We start from the raw sequence: 25243 nt of genomic DNA, 5'->3' as shown, positions 1-25243 counted from the left end.
CCTTGCTTCAGTTTTCCTTTAAGTTACAAGGAACAGTTAGGTTTGTCAGTCATAACAGCAAGTTAGGTTACATTTCTGGTTGACAAGATAACAGAATGAAAAAAAAGGGAAGACTTTACTATAACAATATTAAGATCAATACAATTGGCAAGAAAATGTGAATCTTGCTGATCATCTCTACTTGTCAAACTAAACAGACATCTGCATCACATGTTTTCAGACAGCCTTTTATAACCACAGTTATGCAGTTATACAAGATGCATGACTATCTACAGTCTTGGAGACACTTCTGCTTACCAAGGAGAAACACTTGTGTAAATGCCATGCACCATTACAGGGAAAATACCCACTGGAGTGTAATAGGATTTGACAACAGAACGCCAGCCGTTACAAATGTAGGTCATACATTATCCTGGCTTTGTTAGGACTGTCTAGTTTTTATTATTCTTCTTCTTCACATATGAAAACCATATTTAATGTGAATGAGCCAATTAACTAGCATCGGTTGCAAGTTCTAATGTTTTGCTTACAGAAAAATGCATGAAAATTGTTTTTTTTAAACTAATTTTCAAGCATTTTCCTGTAAGCAAAACATTAGAACTTGCAACCAACTGAACTTATTGGCTCGTTCACATTAAATATGGTTTTCATATGAGGGGAAGAAAAAAAAAAAAAAAAAAAAAACTAACAAAAAACATAAACATGTGGAACCTGCTGCACAATAGAACATGCAGATGAACACGCACTATAGTGCCCGAAAAACTTAATGGGTAAGAAAACCTTTGCAATTTACGCAGTGTCTACAACGTTTCCTTTCTGACACTACCTATTTAAGCTACAAGCTTCATGGAGAAGGTGAAAGGGTGGGGGTTGGAGAATGCAACTATTCATTAGAGGGACTGTCAGCCACAAAGTCAAATTCCATTTTCCCACTGTTTATTATGCAGCCTGGAACCTTACCCTGCATTGCAAGCACTCCAATCTATTGTAACAACCCCCCTTTGCCTGTAGCGAGTGCTAGGTGTGTAATATAGTCCAGTTATTGAAGCTCTGCACATAAATGCTGATAAATCATTCAGGTATAAGTTTGTTTGAAAGCGCTGCCATGGCTCCTGCTGTGCAAATTGAACGCAAGTATACTAGTGGCTAGCTGCATTCATTGCTTCAAAATTACGTCCAAAATTTTTAGATTAGAATTTGCACATAATTTGCATCTGTTTTGCATTCAAGGCATGTATTTAGAGGGGCACTACATTGCCTCTGTTGGTTTAGAGTGAGTGAGTGAGTGAGTGAGTGAGTGAGTGAGTGTGTGTCTACTGTAATAAATCTCATCTTCAGACAGTCAGACTTGTTCCTTTTGGTACATTGCCGACGAGAAGGAAGCTAGTGTATATTCCGGCGTATAACACGACTGGGCGTATAAGACAACCCCCCAACTTTTCCAGTCAAAATATAGAGTTTGGGATATACTCGCCGTGTAAGACTAACCCTCTTCCAACGCACATCAAATTAAAATAAAAATTAAAAAACTCATGTACTGGTGCTGTGTATGAACAGAGATACTGGTGCTGTACTCTGTTACCCAGTATATAACATTATATAGTCAATTGACTTGTTGCATTGGTCAACTTTCCTTAAGTAGACTGGTCAGCTCTCCTTGTCTACCTGTTTATCAGAGCGGTATGGAAGAATAGATTGCGCTCCCTCAGCAGGGAGATCTGAGAGGCGGTAACAGGATAGGGCGTATCACCCGGCATCAGTGACACCCAGCGTATAAGGCGACCCCCCCAACTTTTCAGAAGATTTTCAAGGGTTAAAAAGTAGTCATACGCAGGAATATACAGTAGTCATCACCCTCCCACATTCCTGCTCCTCACTTATTGGCCGAGTGCAGTTCAGTGTGAAGCTGAAATACCATCTATACCTCTACTCTCTTAGGTTTACAAAGCACACTAGCCATGACAGTGCAGATTCTCAGAGGGCAAGAAAAGAAAAAAAAATTATATTATACATATCTCTATATCTATATCGGAAAATCTGAGGTTTTGCTCCTGACCCATGTTGTGCGATGCGATCCTGACAGGAGCAAAACCTCTGATTTGCCTGTAGCCCGACATTGGCGTCCTGCAGGCCACTGACCTGAAATTTAAGGTCATTGACCATGTGCCAAAGCCCAGAAGAGGTGGGGACAGGATACTGCTCCTTAAAAAACAGGAGGTGATGTGGATAGATAGGCTGGGATGTTTATATCCAGGTGGTTTAAACAAAGATGTTGACCATCACCTTTTCTTATGAATTCACAGATTGTGCGATCTGATTGTACATATGGACTTTGAGGAACGAATGGATACAGACAATATGGACTCTAAAGCTAATGGGCATGTCGCTCATTACCATAATGCAATTTCCTGTTTTTTCAAGTTTATATTAACTTGATTGATTTCATTTGTATGTTGGCATTGAGAAAGGTCGGGGACGACCAAAACTGTCTGCCTGTATTATACGTTTGATGCTCTAATAAAAGAGGAGCTGTGTGCTGCAAACCCACGTTTCTTCTTTATATTACTACCTGTGGGGACTGGGCACCCCCGATTGCGCGCACAGCCCCCAGTAAGGGGATCCTGTGATAGCTTTTGACGTCCATACACACATTTCTCCCCAGGCAATTTTCGCAGGGTACTCCACCCGGCTAGTTTTGGTGTGCACCTGGCTGCATGGAGTTTCCCATAGGTGGGTAAGGCTGGTGACTGGTCGACTCCCTGGTGAAGGAAAGAAAAAAAAAAAAAGTTCTGGTCGCAGCGGTGAGATATTTCTGATTGCCGTGCACCTGGCTGTCATCGGCTTGCCTCCTCATACTCTTAAGCCCCCCCCCCCCACGGCTACTCTTATGCCACCCGGCTGAAAATCTTTTGGGGGAGAACACGAATATAAATGTGATTTTTCTTCTTGGCATAGTATGGCTGACCCTGCTGCTTTAAGTTATACTGTATTCAGTAATGTTCATCTTCAAACAGACTTGTGGACCGAGTGATTGGGAATGCCGAGCGATTGGGAATGGTGTTAGAGGAAGTTTACAATAAGCACATCTACTCAGCTCAGCCATCAGCAACAAGCCCAAGAAACTACTGCAGTAACGCTTCCTCTGTATTCTTTAGCAGGAAAAATGCTAACAAGCACTCTCATAATTACTACTCACAAAAAGTGGACTTAAATGACAGTTCTATTTTATGGTTGTTGTGTGTAGCCCAAAATGACTGCTTCTTCCAGGGATGAAGTGGCTATAGCTACTGAACTCAACTAGGAAAAAAAGGGCCCTTCCTTCCCCCCTCTTTTGTGGTGTGTGGCCTGTACTCCATGTGTACATAGTAGTTCCTACATGGCAAAACCCATATCCACCAAGAACTGTTTGTGTGAAAAGCATTCCTGTTTTTAAAATGAAACACACACACACACACACACACACACACACACACACACACACACACACTTTGCCAGGAAAATTACATTACTTTTACACTCAATGCGTTGGTAAGCGTTAGTATGCATTTTTTCCATAGCAGTGAATTGCGAAAAAGCTTTCAATTAAAGCGCGTATAGTGGTAACTGTGCCATAGGAAAACATGGGCATTACTTTGAAAATCAGTTCTTTCAGTTATAACTGAGAGCCACTGATTAAGTGTAAAAGGGGCCTTAGCCTCCCCTTTCCATCACAATGGAAACCCATTTTGTTCATAGTAGGACGGATAGAGAGCTTTAGAATAATCTATTTAGGAAATGGTCTAGCACAAGATGGCAGGGAGACTACATCCTTGCCCTTTGCCATCACTTGAGCTACATATGCTTGCTCCTCTTTCCTTTCCCCAGAGGATAGTTCATGAAATGCTAGCACATGTATTGGTGTCCTGATAGTTGGTCTTCGGTTCAGTAAACTGCTATGTTGGAGCCCATCACCTGACCACTATTGTATGTAGTTCTATTAGTTCTCACAGCACCTTCCACTTCTCCATCCAACATATTTACAACAGGCTAAACGACCGGTCTGGTTCAGGTGACCTTTTAAAGCAACAGAATATGTGGGCCTGTGTTACTAATCCCATCTCCCAAGGGGGATCCTAAGTAAACCAGCAAACCTGCAGCTAATCTTTTCAGATTTGTCAGACATCTGATCTGAACGCTTGTTCAGGGTCTATGGCTTAAAGTATTAGAGGCAGAGGATTTGCAGGACAGCCAGGCAATGTGCATTATTTAAAAAGGAAAAACATGTCAGCCTCCATATCACTTTCACCTCGGGTTACCTTTAACCACTTGCTGACCGCACGCTTATACCGTGCGTCGGCAAAGTGGCAGCTGCAGGACCAGCTGCAGGCTGATTAATCAGGAAGCAGCCGCTCGCGCGAGCGGCTGCTTCCTGTCAAATCACGGCGGGGGGCTCCGTGAATAGGCTGCGGGCCGCTGATGGCGGCTCGCAGGCTAAATGTAAACACAAGCGGAAATAATCCGCTTTGTTTACATTTGTACGGCGCTGCTGCGCAGCAGCGCCGTAAGGCAGATCGGCGATCCCCGGCCAATCAGCGGCCGGGGATCGCCGCCATGTGACAGGGGACGTCCTGCCACTGGCTGCACAGGACGGATAGCGTCCTGTGCAGCCCCGATCTCCGGGGGGGGGGGGGGGGGAGCAGGTAGGAGAGGGGGGGGGGGAATTTCGCCGCGGAGGGGGGCTTTGAGGTGCCCCCCCCCCCGCCAGCCACACGCAGGCAGAAGAGATCAGACCCCCCCTGCACATCATCCCCATAGGGGGGAAAAAGGGGGGCAATCTGATCTCTCTGCCTGCACCCTGATCTGTGCTGGGGGCTGTAGAGCCCACCCAGCACAGATCACTAAAAACAGCGCTGGTCCTTAAGGGGGGGTAAAGGGTGGGTCATCAAGTGGTTAAAGAGGAGCTGTCAGCCATACTATCTCAAAAAAAAAAAAAAAAAAAAAAAAACACCCCACATACAAGTAGATAAATACTTGCTCTACTAACATATATTGCACGGTCCACGGTTTAATAATCGTGATTTAAAAAAAAAAAAAATCCTTAGCATTTCCCATTTCAACTGCAGATATTTTGAAGCCAATCCTGATGTCATTCCCTCCCTTACTCCTCTGCCTGATTGTGTATTCATTGCCCACCCTACACTATAGAAAGTACATTGTCTTAGCATGAGAAATATTGGCCAGTCAGAGGAACAGAGGTGTGGGAGGGGAAACCAGGAGGAAAAAAGGCTTTAGCCAATCTGGCGGCATTAGTGAGAGAGAGTCTAACGCCACCAAAAAAAAAGTCCCTTTTTTTTCAGTCTTATTAAGCATTACTGGATTAGCAGAAAGGCAGCTATCCAGCGGAAAAACGAGGCTTTAACCACCCTGGCGTTCTATTAAGATCGCCAGGGCGGCTGCGGGAGGGTTTTTTAAATTAAAAAAAAAAAACTATTTCATGCAGCCAACTGAAAGTTGCTCCGGAGGCGTTCTGATCGCCTCCGGCGGCCAAAAGTAACACGGAAGGCCGCAATGACTTCAGCCGACGTAATAACGTCAGCCGCCTCCGATCCAGCCCTTAGCGCTGGCCGGAACTATTTGTTCCGGCTGCGCAGGGCTCAGGCGGCTGGGGGGACCCTTTCGCCGCTGCTCGCGGCGGATTGCCGCAGGGCGGCGGCGATCAGGCAGCACACGCGGCTGGCAAAGTGCCGGCTGCGTGTGCTGCTTTTTATTTCGTAAAAATCGGCCCAGCAGGGCCTGAGCGGCAGCCATCGGCGGGGATGGACGAGCTGAGATAGTCCATACCGCTAAGATGGTTAATCATCCCCAAATACTGGGGCAAAAAAAATCCACGACTTTCAAAGTCATGGATTTTGCTGCCCGGGGAGGCAGAGCTTTGAGCTGCATCTCCGCCTCCTCCCAGTGAAAGAAGACAGAGGGGCGGGAAGAGGTGGAGATCCGCGGGAGATTGACACGAATGGAGGCAGAGCTGCAGCTCAAAGCTCTGCCTCAAACAGGAAAAAGCCCCGCAATTTGCCCCGGGCATTTTGGGGTGATTAAAGCCTAATTTTGCCGCAGGATATTGGCATTTCAGCTATTCTATTAATGCTGAAGACAAAAAAATAAATAAATAAACAAACACCCAGCATGCCCTACAACTTCCTTTTTGCGTACCAAATTGTGTGTACCACATAAGTCAGGAAAACTGGGGAGTGATCATCAAGAAGAGTAATAGTGATTTTAAGTTTTGGATTGCCTGCCTGGTTAGCATCCTTATTACTTGTTTAAGATAAAAATAAAGCATTGATTTTATGCTTGACAGTTACACTTTAAAGCCTCTGCAGGGATGAGCTTATTGGTTTGAGAATGGTCAATCAATTCAAACAGGGAAAAAAAAATAAAAAAAATATGGAATACATAGACTCCTCCCCCCACAGATTGTACACCTGCTATAATCAGAGGGATATCCCACAAACCCTGCAGAGATGCCAAGCTCCCTGTACTTACGATTTGGATGGATCGTTCGGTCGATTTGGCATAGTTTACATTTAAAAGCAACCCATCATCGAAATGTGCTCGGAAATAGTCGACGCGAATCGACGAGCGCATCGAGTGCGGGAACGCACCGTGTGTATCCAGCATAAATCAGATTAATAATATCGATCTGATTTTTGGATCAATCCAGTCAGTCATTCTAAATCAGATGGGTTAGGAGATTGTCTTAGTGGTACCAAGCAATAATTTGCTAGTTTATACGAACAATCGTTGCGCAAATTGTATTGTTCGTGGCCACCTTAAAATAGGGATGCCCAAATTCAGTCCCTGAGGACCATATCCATGCCTGTGTTTAGGTTGGACAGAGAAAGTAAGAGATGTGTTCTACTTGATTATCCACACATTTCCTGATTGAACCATTTTGAGTTGTGCCAAAAATGCGCGAGGACCTCGGCCCTTAACTGGGGTTGAACATCACTGTTATAACATGTCCCTGATGTGCTGTGAGGTAAAGTGCTGGCAACCCCTGAGGTCCTCCTGAGCAAGGCACGAAATTTGGCCAACAGAGCTGTGAAAGTTTGGGCGCTGCCATAGGCACCCATACAGAATATTCATAGAAGGAAATCTGGGTGCCTAAGGCGCCCGATAAATGCAGGCGCTGTGGCCGCCTACTAATAAAACTGTGGCTGCAAATTTGTAGGGGTGGGGAGAAAGCGGTAGCGGTAGGGTTCTGTGTGAGAATAAGGTTAGGTTTAGCTGTAGCAAAATATCGCTATCGTTAACTGATATTTTACCATCATAATTTGCACTTTAGAATAGTAGAATATTGGTATATGTACGGATATTCTACTAGCCAATAGTGCCGGCCCCTTTTTTGCATGTACACTGTTCTGAGATATCGCCTGATCATTGAGGTCAACAAACCTTGCCAGGTAATCATACACTGCTGATTTATGTGTGTTACTTTGCTTGACCATGGGTGGACTGAGCCAACAAGATATGCTGCTTGACCTTACGGTCAAGAGACACAGGAAGTTACAAATAAAGAGCCGAGGGAAAAAGAAAATAAATAAAAAATCCCATACTAAGGGCCTGTTTCTACTACACTAGATGCAGAAAGACTGACTCCAATGGATGCCTATGGCCTAGTGCTTAGTTTCCACTAAATGCAATTTTTCTGATTAAAAAAATAGAAAAAAAATTGATGGATGGCATATTGCAGGTTTCTGCATCAGATTATGGATGCAGAATAACTGACTGATGAATGCCTAAGGCCATTTGCATACTGTATGCAATTCATATTTATGATTTTCACATGCGATTCCAATTTTTAATCGGTACTGCATGCTGCGTTCTCTTTTGATAGCATCCAGGGAAAAATCAGAATCGCAAGTCGGATGTGCAGTGAGCCTTATAGCCACATCCAGAAATCTGGATCCAGGAAAACTGATGCAGAACTAATGGAAATAGGCCCTAAAATGATACGCATCAGATAGGCATAGGTTTCAGTTTGTACTTTCCTCAGCATCCCAAATGTGCTCAAGCTACACAAATTGTAATATAGAATAAAAACGGTACATTTCCCCAAGCTTCAATGTATACACAGACACTGCTCAGCCTCTATTGCAACTGTACAGTTTAATGGATGCTGTAGAGAAGTCTAAGATGAAATTCTATACTATAGATGCTCAGGTATCCTATGCCTTAGGCCAGTACCAGTCAGACTTCTCAAACCTCATGGAAATAAAATCCATACTATGCTGTACCTGCTTTAACAGCAAGAGAATGTTAGCTTCCAGCATAAATCACATTCTTTGCAGAAGTTCATTGCTACAGAACTAGAATACAACCTTTTGAGCAAGTCTACTATGCTGAGAAATGGAAATATTTAGCAGGCCCCTACTAGCCCCAGCTGTTCACTTTCACCCCATTCCCAATCTCACTATCAGAAAAAAAAAAAAAAAAAAAAAAAAAAAAAAAAGAAGTGAAGAGAGAAAGCCGTTAGCCCTACAACCATTTCTAATAGGGAAAAGAAAAAAAAACTGCACAGAGACAGGTTTGGAGTCCATCATTAAACTGTATGGTCAGTTCAAGAATGGACATGTAACCCCATAATCAGAATACGGATCACATCTGGCCAGTTATTGCTAAAGCAGGGGATACACATCAGTGCCATAGGTTTAGCCATAGCATCTGCTATAGGGCCCGGCCGCCCTACACCATAGGGGGAGGGGGGAGAATGGGGCGGTTGGCAGAGCTCAGCCCCGTTTCCACAGGCAGGTGTGTGTGTGTGTGTGTGGGGGGGGGGGGGTGATGTGTGCCACAGCCCCATTGAGACTGAACCATGGGGATTGGGCCCGACTTCTCCCTCCCTCTCCCTGGGGCCCCCTTCAGGCTCACCCACTCTTCAGTAGGCATAGTTAATGCAGCGAAAGTCTATAGGAACAGCTTACCTCCCTCACCGCACCAAACACTGATCATTTGCCAGTTGCTGCTGTCTCCTGTCCGCATATCTGCTCATACCCTCTACTTTCTGCATATCTGGCTACCTATCCTGTTTTTGGTGCCTTTCTCCCCTCCCCCCCCCCCCCCCCCCCCCCCCCATTTAAAATTTTGCTATGGGGCCCCATGATTTCTAGCTATGCCCCTGATACAATTGCTAAAGGATTCTCTTGCGAACTGCAGGTTAAACTCTAGACTGCTGCGTCAGTTCATGCTGCAAGTCTTGCTAGGTAAACATGGAAGGAGAAATTAAAGGGGCACTACAGCGTAAAATTTAATATATGTGCAAACATGTACAAATAAGAAGTACATTTTTTCCAGAGTAAAATGAGCCATAAATTACTTTTCTCCTATGTTGCTGTCACTTACAGTAGGTTGTAGAAATGACAGGTTTTGGACTAGTCCACCTCTTTATACAGGATTCTCAGGGATCTATTTATTTTCCAAAGCACTTAGTGAATGGTAGTTGCTCTGTCCAACTGCCAAAAAACTGTAGGGAGCAGGGAGGCTGGCCAGCATCATTGTTTAAACCCTTTTTAGGGAAGATCTTTATAAAGAATAAAAGTCTTGCTGAGAATCCCCTACGAAGAGATGGACTAGTCAAAAACCTGTCACTTCTGTCAGATTTCTACTACCTACTGTAAGTGACAGCAACATAGCAGAAAAGTAATTTATGGCTCATTTTACTCTGGAAAAAAAAAAAATATGTATTTGTATAAGTTTGCACAGATTTTAAATTTTACAGTTTTCGTTGTAGTGCCCCCTTAAGTCTAGACAAGGGTAGTCATCTACAATTTAGGCTGGGTTCACAGTGGTCAGTTGCATAACGCACGTGTTAATAAAATTTGTGTGAACTGCAATGGAGACTGGACAGACTTTAATGCAAAGCCTGCATGCAGCAAGTTAGACTAACGCGATCAGTTACGGTAAACAGGCTCATAGAATTGTATGGGCAGTAAGTTCACCACTGTGATGTGAACCTAGCCTGAACATGTAAGATCAGGCTAGGGTACGCTGCCAACCTGCTTAATCTCAAACTAGGTAAAGACTAGAGAAAAATGGACCTTATAAATAGCAGCTTTCAGAGATGACCTGAAGGATCAAATGAAAACAATTACATCTCATAAAAAGGCCCTTTGATTTCAGCCTGTCCGTATAATGAACTCTAGGAAAAAAAAAGGACCCATACATTAATACAAGGTCTACACTTATACTTTGAATCCAGAATAGTGATTTCACACCAAAATGAACTAATTAAGAATTCTGTTAGCCAAAACCTTTTCAAGTGAGAAAAAAAAGGTATACTAAATACAGCAAAAAGGAAGAGGGAACAGTACACAAGGATGACTGGAAGTTAGCTAAACTTAACACTCCTCTGTAGTCCTGTGAAAGAAAACGAACATCTGTCCTTGTCAGTAATGCTTTGAAGTTACTCATCTTTATCACAAGGCAAGAAAGAAAGAAAACTCCCAGAAACCCGTTTCAGTAGTTATGCAAAATGATCAGTGACGCTACATCTCACCATTGTGGTGTGATCGCCCACAGGCATGTGTAGAATATGTACTCATTATGCATCATGCTCCTTTAATTCACTGCTGGAATCTCCAGTCCCCTCATGCTCCCAGCACAAGCTCTCACACAAATCCTGCTGCAACTTTTATTCACTGCCCTTGACTAATGCTCTTGTTTACATGACTGAACAGTTCTGTTTGCCCTTCTCTACCTTCCTGCGCCTGTCACTAACCTCCCATTCACAAACATTACTTGTCACCTTTAAAACATTTCTAAAAACCTCCCTTTCAAATAAAACATGAATCATTTCCACCCTTTATAGCTAGTCAAACATCCTGATGGTTGGCGGAGAGGTTTCCATCATGTACATCATTAGGTCGCTTTGACAAATAAGTGTTTTTAGCGTTCATGCATGGAATTTATCAGTTGCAGAGAAACATAGAAAAAAAAATGTAAACATCTGTGGGCCCATTGCCCATCCTTTGGTGATAACCAAGCATCGGGCTACATTGTACAAGTTTTTGGTGCACACATCAGATCTCAAGAATCCACTTACAACTGGAACGTTACCTTTTCTTCTTATGTAGAATAATTTTGGAGTACTTCAAGGAGTTGTCACCACTCCCCCTACGTAATCAAAAAGGTGAATACAGGCGGGTACTCTAAAAGGGAGCGCAAAAAAACAAAACAAAACCCTGCATGCGCAGTACGGAGCCAACCCTCTTTACAGTAGTACTCCAAGGATCCCAAAAGCTTATTCAACCAGCAGAGGATGGTACAGTTCTGCCAAGAGCACTTGTCTAGCAATTTTCTTCTGTTGGACTCAAAGTGCTTGAGAGTAGTGGAAATTTTACAGCTTAGCTACATACTGGTAGGCTACTCTGAATCAAAATCTAAATGAGACAGCTGTGACCGCGGGAGGTGTTCACATACCCATGCGGCCTTCTGATCCGATGCGTCCTTAATCACTCATATGCTCCCTCCTCCTGGGTTGAAGGAGGAAGTGTGGGAGTGACGTGGAATGGCTATGAAATGGATGTGACCTGAGACATCGAATCAGATGGCCACATGGGTAGGTTAACTCCCACCCTCTCCCATAGTGAAAACTCATTTAAATTTCGATCCCAAGTAGCTACTCTGTAAAAAAAAAAAAATCACCACTAATTGAGAGCTACAACCACTTTGGGCATGCTCTATGTGCCATCCTGGAGCATTAGGGAGTCTTGCACAAAGACGCTACTGACCGGAGAACAAAAGCAATTAAAACCATACTAAAGGCTCATACACACAGACTATAGTCTTTGGAATATGAAAGATCACAGACCAATCTTACCACCCTTCATGTAGTATGAGAGCCATACCTTCAGTCTTTTCTATGGAGCTGAACTCCCCGTCAGAAAAAAAATCTTTGCAAGATGCTGCACACACAGATGCTGTACAGACACAAAAGATCAGTATCTGCAAAAGATCTGTTCCTGCCAAAGATCCGTTCCTGCAAATTGCATTCATAGTCTGAGATCTGCAGATCATCATACACACCTTGTTTAACTGACATTCATCTGCAGATCAGACAATCATCTGCAGATCTGAAAATCCATCCTGGTGGATCGGATCTGCAGATGAAAGTCTGTTAAACAAGGTGTGTATGATGATCTGCAGAGATCAGACTATGAATGCATTTTGCAGGAACGGATCTTTTGCAGATACTGATCTTTTGAATGTCTACAGCATCTTTGTGTGCAGCATCTTGCAAAGATTTATGTCTGATGGGGAGTTCAGCTCCATAGAATAGACTGTAGGTATGGCTCTCATACTGGTCTGTGATCTTTCATTTTCCAAAGACTATGGTCTGATGTGTGTATGAGCCTTTAGTCACAGAAAGTCTGCCTGCTTTAAACATGACTAGGGATGGTTAATGACATGCATAATTGTAAATGTAATGTATGCAGCTTGGAACTGAGCCAATCACAAGTCAACAGAAGTGTGCAAAACTGCACCCACCTTTGGGGTAAGGTGTGCCACTCCTGAAACTTTTGCTGGGAACAGTAGTTTTGGCTGATCAAAATCTAAAGTGAATACAGAGCTCACAATTCAAGTTATGATCTACTCTCACCCAATAGGAGACGATTTCAAATGGGCTGAGTAATTAAAACCTATTCCTCAAACCATAGTCTGCATCACTGTGGCCCTTAGAGATAAACAGGATGATACTTTTCTTTTTTCATTTGTTGCAAATAAAACTGAAGTGCAATGTAAAAAAAAGGAGCCAAAGTTCGCAACTACTGATTTTAATGGTCAATTTGAAGTCCCATGTCATTTGCATTAAACTCCAGATTTTTTTTTTTGTTTTTTTTAAGTATATACTTTTAAAAAAGCACATCAAAATGGAAGCCTGAGCTTGTCCTATTGATCTGTTACACAAGGTGTTAGCAGCATGAGGGTGGCATTACATTGACGATTTGTTTCTGAAGGCAACAGATTTCTAGCACACACCTCTCCAAACAGTCATTCATAGTGTACGAGTTTAATACACTTTAACGGAGATTCACTTCACCACTGTACATTACATATGTAGAGTCTCCAATTTGTCCCTAGAGTCAACAAGGCATGTGCGGTTGCAAGGCCAACACAAGTAAATTTATTACAGTATGAAGCAAGTTGCCAATTTATAGCACCAGTAGCTGCTTATAACTTAATCCAAACAAGAAAATTTAGAAAGACCAGAGGATAGGTATTACTGCTAGAGACACTGGGCATGCTTTCTTATACAACAGCCTCATACGTCAAAAACATCAACAAATCCCTAGGATTCAAGTTTTATTTGCATGACAAATGTGTAGTACTCTTTTAGAGGAATGTGGTAAGCACTATATACATACCATTTTACAAGTGAAACGCCAATTCTCAGAATTGGAAGAGTACGGATTTCAGTATGGCCTGACTAAAAACAAATACCTTAACAGAAATTTAAAAGGCAAGCCCCTGTACCCATACACCCCACTGCGCTGCCTGACCCACCAGATTCCTCAGTGACCCAGTCAGAGGAATGCCTTCTGAGCATTTTCTCTCCTGAGTGAAAGAACTTCACAAAGTGTGTTTACGTGATTGGTTTGTAGTTTGAGCTAAAGGGGAAGTACACAATGGGGACAGCAATGAAAATCAAGGGACCTCCAAAATAGAAGTCTTAATGCCAACAGAAAGTTGTCACTTAAAGCGGACCTGTACTTCCTCTCTGCTCTAAACTGTAAGCAGCAGCATAACTTCAAAAGAAAGAAATCTCTTTTTTACAGCCTACATAGAGGCTACAGTGTGGTTAACTCCTGGTATCCTGAGAGCAAAGAAAGAGTTAACCTCCCATGTTTACATATTAGCTCAGAATTCAGCAGAGAGCTGATAGCTCAAATTACACCAGCTCATTACTTGCTGAAAAGGAAGAATTAGACAGGCTGTTCTCTATAAAGTCCAGGGGGAAAAAAGAAAAAAAAAAAAAAAAAAAAAAAAAAAAAAAAGTCCGATTTTTTTTCCTACCCCCTTCTACAGGCTACATTAACCTCTTTCAGATATGCAGAGCATCTACAAACCTACAGCCCATTTGCCACCATTTTGGGATTGCAATGGTATTTTTACTGCATCTTCTTCACAGAAGACTGAACCTTAACCAATCCCCCAGCTGACATCTAGCCTCTTCTGCCACCCTATTCCTTCATGTGACACAGATGTGGTACTGACTGAGAAGTCTTTGCACACAATATATCAGCTGGTGACAATCCATGTGCTGCCAACAGGACCCTGGAGCGGATAAGAATTTTCACTTTGGAAAGCTGTACAGAGAAAATTAAAAAGGCAGCAGGTTGTTAATGAACATTCACTAGTCTGTATCGGAAACAATTATTGTGGCTCCTTTAGGAGGGGGAGAAAAAAAAAAAAAAAAAAAAAAAAAGAATTTTGGAAGTTACTTCTACATTCCTTTTTGAGACACTTACCATTATACTGACATAAAATTACAGAGATATTACCAGCATCTCTAGTTGAACAAGATAAAGTGGCTTTCAGACAACTGCGCACATTGACTCCTGCACGTGAGAGGATTCCATGTTGCCTTATACAACCCCCTTCAGGAGTAATCCATGTCTCCTGTTGCATCATTGAACAAATTTCTGATTAAAAATAGACTCATTCACAAAAACAAAACAATCACATGACTTTCTCCTTCCTGATGCAGGATGTGCAATGCATTTAGTTAACTACACATCACATGGGGTAGCAGCATATACTCCTCTCATATGTCACATCTCCGATGTTTCATGAATGCATAAGCACTGACATTCCCCTGCTACAAGTGGCATCTACACGTGTTAAACTTTAGCTTCTGCAAGGAATCCAAGTACACATGAGAAGCTCATTCTATGCAATTTCTGTACAGTAACTGTAGAACACACCTTAAAGGGAACCTGAGGTGAAAGGATATGGAGGCTGACAGATTTTTTTTTTTAAACAATCCACATTGTGCGGCTGTCCTGTTGATCCACTGCAACGTTTAGCTATAGACCCTGAATAAGTATGCAGATCAGAGGGTTTTTTTTAGAAAAATCTGACTGTATTAGCTGCATGCTCGTTTCAGGTGTGCGATTCCGACAGTACTGTCAAGAATGACGAGCAGGACTGCCAGGCAACTAAAATTGTTTATAAGGGAATATAGCAGACCCCATATGTCTCACCTTAGGTTCCTTTTAAAGACTGAAGAAGTTTACTACAGAGATGACTAAACAAGTTTTCCATGCAGAACACTAGAAACAACCCCACAGAACACCCCTACATCTGTGAATGCTGGTACAACTTGTGACACCAGTGTCCGACTGGGAGCGCAGAGAAAATCCACTTGCTGGCCAAGCAGCAGTAATCCGGTATTGCTTCTCACAGTGAAGAATTGCTGCAGGTTTCTATTGGGAGCAGGTGGATTTCCTCAACATTCCCAGCTCCCAGTCCGACACTGTCACCACTGCCTACTTCAAAGGAGAACTGTAGTGAGAGTTATATGGAGGCTGCCATATTGATTCCCTTTTAAGCAATACCAGTTGCCTGGCTATCCTGCTGAGCCATTTGCCTGCAGAAGTGTAAGGGCTTGTTCTCACTTGAGCGAGAATCGCGCAATTCCCCCTCACTGCAAACCGCTAGCGGTTTTTAAAAACCGCTAGCCCATGTAACACTATGGCAGTGTTTTCCCTGCCGCGATTGCGGTTAGCGTTAACCGCAAACGTTACATGCAGCGGTTTGCCAGCATTTCCAAAGCGATCGCGATTAGCATGTATAGAACAGCAAATCGCGATCACTCCCAAAATGCTATGGTGTCCAGTGATTTTCCCAAGATTAACACAGAAAAATCACTCCCGCAAAACGCTAGCAGTAATAGCTACCGTTTTGCAGTTTTATGTGTGAATGGAGCCCAAATCACACCAGAAAACAAGCATGCAGCTAATCTTGTCAGATCTGACAAAAATGTCAGAAAAGCTGGATCTGCTGCATGCTTGTTCAGGGTCTAGGGCTAACAGTATTCGAGGCAGAGGACCCGCAGATTAGCCAGGCAACTGGTATTGCTTAAAGGGGAATGTATATGGCAGCCTCCATATACCTCACTATAGTTCTCCTTTCAAACAGGTGCACTTCTACTGGTAACAGAACAGCACATAGAAGATTTAAAGAGGAACTGTAGTAAAAAGAACGTTTAAAAAAAAAAAAAAAAAAGTTGTTTGCCCATTGTAAAATCTTTCTTCATCAGCATTCTGAAATGTATTACAGATGGTGGCATCTTTAGTCACTACCTGTGATAAATATATGAAGTGTTTGATGCTGAAACCAAGAAAATTATCCAAAAAGGTGGGTAAGCCTGCATTCTACTATAGGTCACTACAGTGCCTCTTTTTGTGCTATAGTAATTAACACATGCTTCTCTCTCTCTCTCCATATCAAGTCCCAGTTCAGGCAAAGCATTTTAAAGATTCTCATGGATTGACAGCTGCCTAAAAAGGCCTGACACTACTTATCCGCTTATACTACTTGTCAGCTGTCAGGGTCTGGAGGAAGCCCCAAGTATTTTTTTTCTTGCACCATAGGTCTGAACAGGGCTGTGGAGTCGGCCCAAAAATCCACCGACTCCGACTCCTCAGTTTAGGATTCCACCGACTCAGACTCCTCTAATTTGCATATTACAATTTTGTTGATTAAAAATATGCAACTTGAAATTCGTCTAACTGCCAACGCTTAGGAATTTTACAAGACAACTGAAGTGAGAAGGATATGTAGACTACTATATTTATTCCCTTTAGACTAAAACTAGTCCTTGGTAAGAGTACTTGTAAAAGGTACAAACCGGAACAAAGCATCTATCAGGCCCTAGGCAATGTAAGTGTGGGTACAAGTAAGAATGATGTGCAGGTACTCTGCAGGGAAATGAGGAGATTCTTCCTCTATTACACATTCTTCATGCACAATCTGAACAAGATTTATGGGTGACAGACAACACCTCTGTGTTCAATGTGCACAGCATTCTCAGTGGATTCCCTGCAGCTCTGTGGGGAGTGCATATCTAGAGTATAGTACTACTGTGTAACAAAGTAAACCTGAGACAGATGAAATTAAAGTTTTATACATACCTGGGGCTTCCTCCAGCCGCCTTCAGGATAATCAGTCCTTCGTTGTCCTCCTCCATCACCTGGATCTTCTGCTATGAGTCCAGGAGCATACTACACCTGTGCAGCACTATTGCGCAGGTGCAGAATGTTCCTGGCTGTGGGAGCGGCATGCGGCCGGACATCGCTGACTGGCTGAATTACCAGGACTCATAGCAGAAGATCCGGGTGGTGGAAGACAGCGAGGGACTGATAAGCCTGAAGGGGGCTGGAGGAAGCCCCAGGTATGTATAAAACTTTACTTTTCATCCGTCTCAGGTACCCTTTAATTTGTAGTCACCAAACCAAATGTTAACAACATATCAAATTATTTGATTTCATCAGCAAAGGGAGTGCATACATTTGCATAAATCAGCATCAGTGCAGAATTATTTCCATCTCATTGACCATCTCTATTAGTGACACAGCTACACATCAGGCTTTATTCTTACAGCATAGATGTTATTTAGTATATATAAAAGATTCCTATGTACACATCATATATACAGTCACAATTAGATATGTATATCTGACCTTAAAAATACAGGGACTGCTTTATCGAAGCAGCACAAGTAACTAATTTTGATTGGTTTATTTCATTTTTGTGGACTAAGCACAGCTATTACTGTATATATACACACATTTTTAATGACTATTATCTGAGAAATAGAACATTTTATCATATTTTCTATTTTAATTACAGTTACAAATTCATTAGGAGTCGGTGCATTTTTTCCCGACTCCAGGCACCCAAAATTGCCCGACTCCACAGCCCTGGGTCTGAACAAGTTCAACTATAGCATCACCTGAAACCGTCATGAAAGTTGTTTCAAGTGAGACACCACTAAAAGCTTGGTACACACCACCAACTTTAATTGGCGATCACTGACCAATTTTACTACCTCCATGTAGTATGAGGAGTTTACCTACACAAGCTGTTTATAGTAGTCAATATCTGTGGACCCTCTACTACATGGGAGGTGGAAAAATTGGCAAATCATTGGGCAATCAAAATTGAGGCTGGTTTCACACCAGGACGTTGCGTTTTAGGGGACGTTAAGGTCGCATAACGTGCCCCTAACGCAACGCCTGGTGCTCTCTGATGTGGACGTCAGAGTGAGCCGCGTTGTGCAGCTCACTCTGGCGTCCGTGATGCGTACTCTTGGACGCATGCGGCATCACGTGGTCCCGCCCGGCCAAATCGCCGCACAGAGCGTCCGCTCCAGGAAGTAAACACTGCACGTCACTGAGTGCAGTAAATATTAATTAGCCATGTGCCTGGCCGCTCTCCGCTCCTCCCCAACATTACTGAGCATGTGCAAGCAGTCTAACGCGGCTCTGCCGCTTATAAAGTACTGCATGCAGTACGTTGTCTTATGGCGCAGCGTTACTAAGTAACGCAACGTGGGCACTGTGAACAGCCCATTGATTTTTCATTGCGCCATCAGCAGAAGCCGGCACTAGAGGAGCAGTGAGAGGAGAGGTTTCTGATAGCCCTATATACAGGAAGTGGAGGGGGTGCATAGAGAAAGACACAGGAGGGCAGAGAGAGGAACAAACGGGGCACAAAGGGTAGACAAGGACACAGAGGAGCCGACTAAGACACTGGTGGGGACAGAGGATAACAATTGGGGGGAGGGGGAAGAGAAACTCTGCAAGACGCCCTTGAACCATGAGAGGGTTGTTGTACACGCATGATTGTCGGTTGAGGTGGCCTCAGCCAACTTATGTACGAGGCTTTAGAGGAGTGGGATTCAAACCAACACCACATATTTTCCACCAAAAACTGCTCTCAGGCAAATTGCGGTTGATATTGGGTTTACCATCTATGGCTGACTGCACAGAGTTCTCTTTAGGCCTGGTTCAGACAGGCGCCTGAACCTGCAGCTTGGTGTCTGTCAAATGCTTTTCTGCTACCAAGAAAGTGATATTCGGCATGTGTGTGGCATTTTGACCTCCACAAAGGAACACGAAGCGCCATAGTTAGCCAATACTGAAAACTATCGAAACAATGGGATCAAATGCAGTGTTTGCATAGACAGTAAACGACCATACTAATGGCTGTCCTTGATTTGATTGAATGCTTGAACAAGGAGCATTGTTTACCACCATGTAGACATCCATGTGAATCCTCTAGAGTAAAAAATAAAAGCCTACAGAAGCTCAGACTGTAGAAAAGTGTAGGACTGCCCTCAACTACAGTCACAGGATAATATCCAATTCCTCACACCCATTCACTGTCTGATGGTATGGTTTACATCTATGTGAATACTGACTTCTCCCGATAAACATGAGGAGAGGGGGTCGCCAACAAGAGGTAGAAATTTGTTTAGTCCACTAGATCACTGGTCCCCAACCCTGACCTCAGGGCCCACCAACAGTGCAGGTTTTGTGGAAATCCAGAGGTAGTTAGTTAATCAGCTCTGCTGAGACATTAATTACCTCACCTGTGATTTTGTGTGGTTTTCTGCAAAACATGTACTGTTGGTGGGCCTCGAGGACAGGGTTGGGGAACTGAACTATAACTCGATTCAAGTAAAAGTTATTTTTTTTATGGAAGGGAACTTTCCCAACAAGGCAAAAAGCTACAAGACATCTCCCAGAATGGAGGAAGGCACCAAGGGTCACCAAAACAAAATGTCACCATCACTAGATTCATACTACTCCATTGGTCCGGTGACAAAAGTAACATTTCACAATTCACTTGTACCCCTATTTTAGTACCAACAGGAACACCACAAGCAGAGATAATTAATCCTTCCCCAATGCTTTAAAATACTTAAATATACAGTATATTTTATAAGAGTTGTAACTAGACTAGCACCTATCCATTTTTTTTCCCCTGCATCTACCAGTATAAACATGACCTGCTCTGCACCCACCACGCAATATTTCCCTTACCTCATGCCTGCAAATAGACACATCATTAAACCAGGGCTGTGAAGTCGGAGCAATTTTGGGTACCAGGAGTCGGATGATTATTTTGTATCAAAGCCACAGCCTTGGTAAGTAATTGACTAAGGAGTCGAGGAGTCTGAGCCATTTTGGGTACCTGGAGTCGGAGGTTTCATAAACTGAGGAATCGGATGATTTTTGTACCAACTTCACAGCCCTGCATTAAACCCCCTTCCCTGTGCTACACATGTACCCACCCATTTTGCCAATGTACTCGAATGGAAGGGAACCCACTAGTGCGATTGCGGTTTATCGCAAGACATGCAGAATTTCTAGCACATTTGCACTCAATGTTATGTAAAGAAGCGTAAAAGTCCCTTTGAAAAGTGATTTTGCAGCGATTTGGGGGCAGAGCGATTTGAATTTTAAATAAACTTATACTTAGTGGGTGTCCCAATGTCTGGCTTCCATCTGTAGCCCCGCCCCTTAGCAGAAGAGGTCACTGGTGCTTCTCCGATTGGTCTTAGAGAAGCACCTATGACCTCTTCCATTGGAGGTGGAGCTACAGAGGGAAGCCAGATGGCATCAGGACACCTGGCAAGTATAATGAAAAGCTTATTTAAAATAAACAAAACCACCAAAACGCTAATTGGATATGCTGTACAGGGTTTCAAATTGGAGCAAAACGCATTCGCCCTAGCGCTGCATCGATTCCTAGTGGGTTCCAGCCCTAATAGACCTTTTCTGTTCACAGCATATATACCAAAAAGTTACTACCATGTACAAAAACAGTGAATAACCCCCAATTATTGGTAATCATTTTCATTGCTGGTTGCCATTAGTATGATCAGTTTGTGGAGCGATTTTCTCCCAAGCACGATAGCCATCCTGCTGAGTTTTCTGTGCGATTCAGCTCCTACACTTTGTACAGCAGTGAAGGAAAATTGCATAGCAATCGCACCGCTAAGCAGTGTTCCACACAAAATTAAGCAATTTCCTGCTCGGTTTCCCCCACCAGCGCAAAATTGCAAATGCAGCAACGTATTACGGCAAAAATGGCCTGTGGTGGAAACTGGAAAGAAACAGTTGCATCGAAGTGCGATTGCATTTCCTAGTGGAAAAGAGCCCTTCATGTGAACAGATCAGATAGTGATAAAGGCTTAAAATGCAGTCAACGGAAAAACCAGACAGATATTGTGAGTACACAAGATTCAGATAAAACATCTTGGAAATGGTGTCCAATGTGCACAGTTATCTATATTGTTACCAAAGTTCAAAGTATAAGCCTGTAAAGGATTATACAACGGCTACACAATATTTTTAACAGCAGCATTCACTTTGCAATAAATCCACACCTGTAAAGGCGGCCATACAATTGGGCCTCATTCACATTGGGCAACGCAGATGGCCGTGCGTTAGGAACACAACGCACACATGCCATCTGCGTTGCAGTGCATTGTGCCGCTGTCATTACAGTGAATGGGTTCAGCGATGTGATTTGCCAAAAATGCATGCAGCAGTGTAATAGCACATCTCACTGCTGCGCAGCATGCATAGTCTGAACATCACAAGTGCTGAATATGCACTTCTAATGTTTTTACTGATCGCACACCATACATGCACAGGGAAAGTGTACAGTGTGAACAAGGCCTTATAGATGGCCAGATTCAACCACCAGACCTGTCAGATTAAATGTGGCAGGGATCTATCTGAGCTCTGCCACACTAGTAGGAACTACTCTATTTAAACACAAAAAAACCACCTACTATCAAACCACAACCGTTCAATGACGTGCAACACTATGAGCCATTGATATTCTCTCCTGCTCTCAACCCACCACCAATCGATCCCTTACAGCCAGAGCAAATTGACCAATTTAATTGATTTCGGGGAGAAAACAAAAATCTAAACCATTTACATTTGAACAAGTTACTCACTGCATTAATTCAATCAGTGATCAATTCAGACAGATATTGATTGGGGAGGGGGATCAATAAGGGAATGGCCACCTTAAGATATTTCTTCATAAAGATGTCAAAAGAAAAAAAGGGGAAAAAAAAAAATATGGAAAACCCAGAAACACACACAGACACTTCAACTAAACTATTTTCCCTCCAACAATGAATGAAAGAATGCTGCAATAACACAGCAGCACAGCTGATAAAACTGAGAGAATCCAGAGCACTATAATCTATTTATTGGGCAAACATACAGATTGGGAAGTCAGAAGCCTGCAGTATAGACAGGGGTCCTGTCTGCAGTAAATACAGGGGTCGTGCGTGTTAGTTTGTGTTTACCCAGAGCCATGCATGGGAGTCCAGCATCTGCCCCGCTTCCCAGAGGGAAAAAGTAAGCGACAGTAAACTGTAGTTTTCCAGTGACAGCTCGCCACATTTACCTTTTGCACTTGTTGCTTCATAATGACGGGGACCAGAAAGACCAAAACTGCCCCAAACGCTACAAGCAGCAGGCCGATCACTCCCAGGATGATGGACTTCTTATTGTTGGAGATGGACATGGCTCACAGCGTGCGGGTAGCCGGCTGCCCAGCTCAGATGAACGCAATCCTCCAGCAGCACCGGAGACATCCTTCGATCGAGTTTTATTCTGAGGGGCAGGTAAAGGACCGCCCTAAACTAGCTTACCCAAACTCACCCCACTCCGAAGCGTCCGCATGTCAGGCAGGGCTGGCTCCACCCGGCAGGAGGAGGCTCCTCTACCCGCCCTGCTGCTGCATGTAAACACTCCCTGTGACATGAGATGAGTTGGGACAACTGTTGCTTCTGCTACATTCTAGCTGCAATGTGTAATCTCATGTGTTTAATGTGTGTAGCTGCTGCTCACTAGTCCTGTGCTAGTATGTAGCTGCTGTTCACCAGTTCTATTCAATCTCCCTGTGCTAATGTGTGTAGCTGCTCACTAGTCCTCACTGTGCTAATGTGTCTAGCTGTTCACCAGTTCTATCTCCCTGTGCTAATGTGTCTAGCTGCTCACTAGTCCTCACTGTGCTAATGTGTCTAGCTGTTCACCAGTTCTATCTCCCTGTGCTAATGTGTCTAGCTGCTCACTAGTCCTCACTGTGCTAATGTGTCTAGCTACTCACTAGTCCTAACTCTTCACTAGTCCTAACTCCCTGTACTGCTCACTAGTTCTCTCTGTGCTAATTTGTCTAGCTGCTCACTAGTCCTCACTGTGCTAATGTGTCTATCTGCTCTCTAATCATCTCTCCATGTACTAATGTATCTAGCTGCTCACTAGTGCTCTCTCCCTGTGCTAATGTATCTAGCAATTCACCAGTGGCATAGCTAGACATTATGGGGCCCCATAGTAAAAAATATCATGGGGTCATAAGATGTAGGCATTCTTGAGAAATGCCTCTATCCAGTATTTCTGAGTTAATTGAACGATTTAAATTCTCATGTGATCTACAGTGCATATAGTCCAAGGGCACTTAATAGTGTGGAGGAACACAAGAAAGTTAGTGAATATGTCAAGTACCACCTGGGGCCTCCTCTGCTCCAGGGCCTTAATAGCAGTTACTATGGCTACTATTGCTATGCCCTTGCTGCTCACTAGTCCTCTCTGACTGTGCTAATGTGTCTAGCTGTTCACAAGTCCTCTCTCCCTGTGCTGCTCACTAGTCCTCTCTGTGCTAATGTGTCTAGCTGCTCACTAGTCCTCCCTCCCTGTGCTGCTCACTAGTCCTCCCTCCCTGTGCTGCTCACCAGTCCTCTCTCCTTGTGCTGTTTACAAGTCCTCTCTCCCTGTGCTGCGCACTAGTCCTCTCTGTGCTTATGTGTCTAGCTGCTCACTAGTCCACTTTCCTTGTGCTGCTCACAAGTCCTCTCTCCCTGTGCTGTGCACTAGTCCTCTCTGTGCTTATGTGGCTAGCTGCTCACTAGCCCTCTCTCCTTGTGCTGCTCACAAGTCCTCTCTCCCTGTGCTGTGCACTAGTCCTCTCTGTGCTTATGTCTCTCTAGCTGCTCACTAGTCCTCTCTCCCTGTGCTGTGCACTAGTCCTCTCTGTGCTTATGTCTCTCTAGCTGCTCACTAGTCCTCTCTCCCTGTGCTGCTCACTAGTCCTCTCTCCCTGTGCTGCTCACTAGTCCTCTCTCCCTGTGCTACTCACAAGTCCTCTGTGTGCTAATGTCTCAGTGTTCACCAGGGCCGGGCCGAGGCATAGGCTGGAGAGGCTCCAGCCTCAGGGCGCAGTGTAGGAGGGGGCGCAGAATTCATTCAGCTGTCATTCCTACTTGTGTTTGAAGCAGAAAGAAATAAGAAATGGGGATACATGGCAGTGATTGCAAGCCAGATAATTAGATATTAAGGTGTTGGGGAGGTTGTGGGCCCTGTGGCGCCTCTTAGTCTAATAGCAATCAGTGTTTGATGGCTCGGGTGGCAGGGATGGAGGGGCGCACTTTGGTGTCTCAGCCTTGGGTGCTGGAGGACCTTGTCCCGGCTCTGGTGTTCACTAATCCTTTCTTACTGTGTGCCAGGGCATCATTTTACATGAACATTACTAGTGATGTAACTCAAGTTGTATGTCATTTAGATTCTTTGCAGAATGGATCAGATATGAATAGCATTACCCCCAATTCCTTTAACTCCTCCAATTCCTTTAAATGCCCCCAATTCCTCAAATGAGGCTTGTGTTATAGTTAGTTGTATGTAGTATGCGTGATCATGAAAAAGTGATTTATCTTTTTAGTTGCTGAGTGGGTTTTTTTAAGTAAAAGCCTGAGACTTCGATATTGGCATCCTTCTTCTGCTATATTACAAAGTATAAAACCACTGAGAAGCAGAGGTATTAGGATTTTTGCAGCGGCCGTCGAAATATAAAAAACAAGCCATTTCTGAGTTAGGAAAGCTAAACTATTTTGGCACACTTTGTTATGCAATTCCACAACGTCATCACCAAATACAAAAACAAAGGTTCAATGTTCCGCAGTCCAAAACTAGAGAACTTTGCCTGTCTGGCAACAGCCAACAGGAAGCTATCCATAGACTCCAGTGGAACAGCGCCGCATAGTGGCCATTGTTCAAATAACAAATACCATGAACCGCTAGGTTTTAATTTTGAACAAAGGCAGGTTTATTTAACGTAAGCTATAGAGCAGACATGGAATTTTGAGAAGGTGAAGTTGGGAGAGCTGTATGCA

The 25243-nt window shown here is 43.5% G+C and overlaps 1 protein-coding gene across 2 annotated transcripts in view; it reads right to left on the bottom strand.

Annotated features, from left to right (window-relative positions):
* Nucleotides 1-22750, bottom strand: part of SCARB1 (scavenger receptor class B member 1) — a 185187-nt gene extending 162437 nt beyond the window's left edge. The window contains exon 1 of one of the 2 annotated variants that reach the window (XM_068243872.1): nt 22483-22750. In XM_068243872.1, the coding sequence (XP_068099973.1) occupies nt 22483-22602 (120 nt within the window). In that variant the 5' untranslated portion in view covers nt 22603-22750. The remainder of the gene's footprint in view (nt 1-22482) is intronic. The other variant, XM_068243865.1, reaches the window with a different exon arrangement.
* Nucleotides 22751-25243: the final 2493 nt, after the last annotated feature.

The sequence above is a fragment of the Hyperolius riggenbachi genome, chromosome 1 (genome assembly GCF_040937935.1).
Source record: "Hyperolius riggenbachi isolate aHypRig1 chromosome 1, aHypRig1.pri, whole genome shotgun sequence".
NCBI lineage: Eukaryota > Metazoa > Chordata > Amphibia > Anura > Hyperoliidae > Hyperolius > Hyperolius riggenbachi.
Note: the sequence above shows the minus strand (reverse complement) of the source record. Positions and strands in the feature narration are given on the sequence as shown.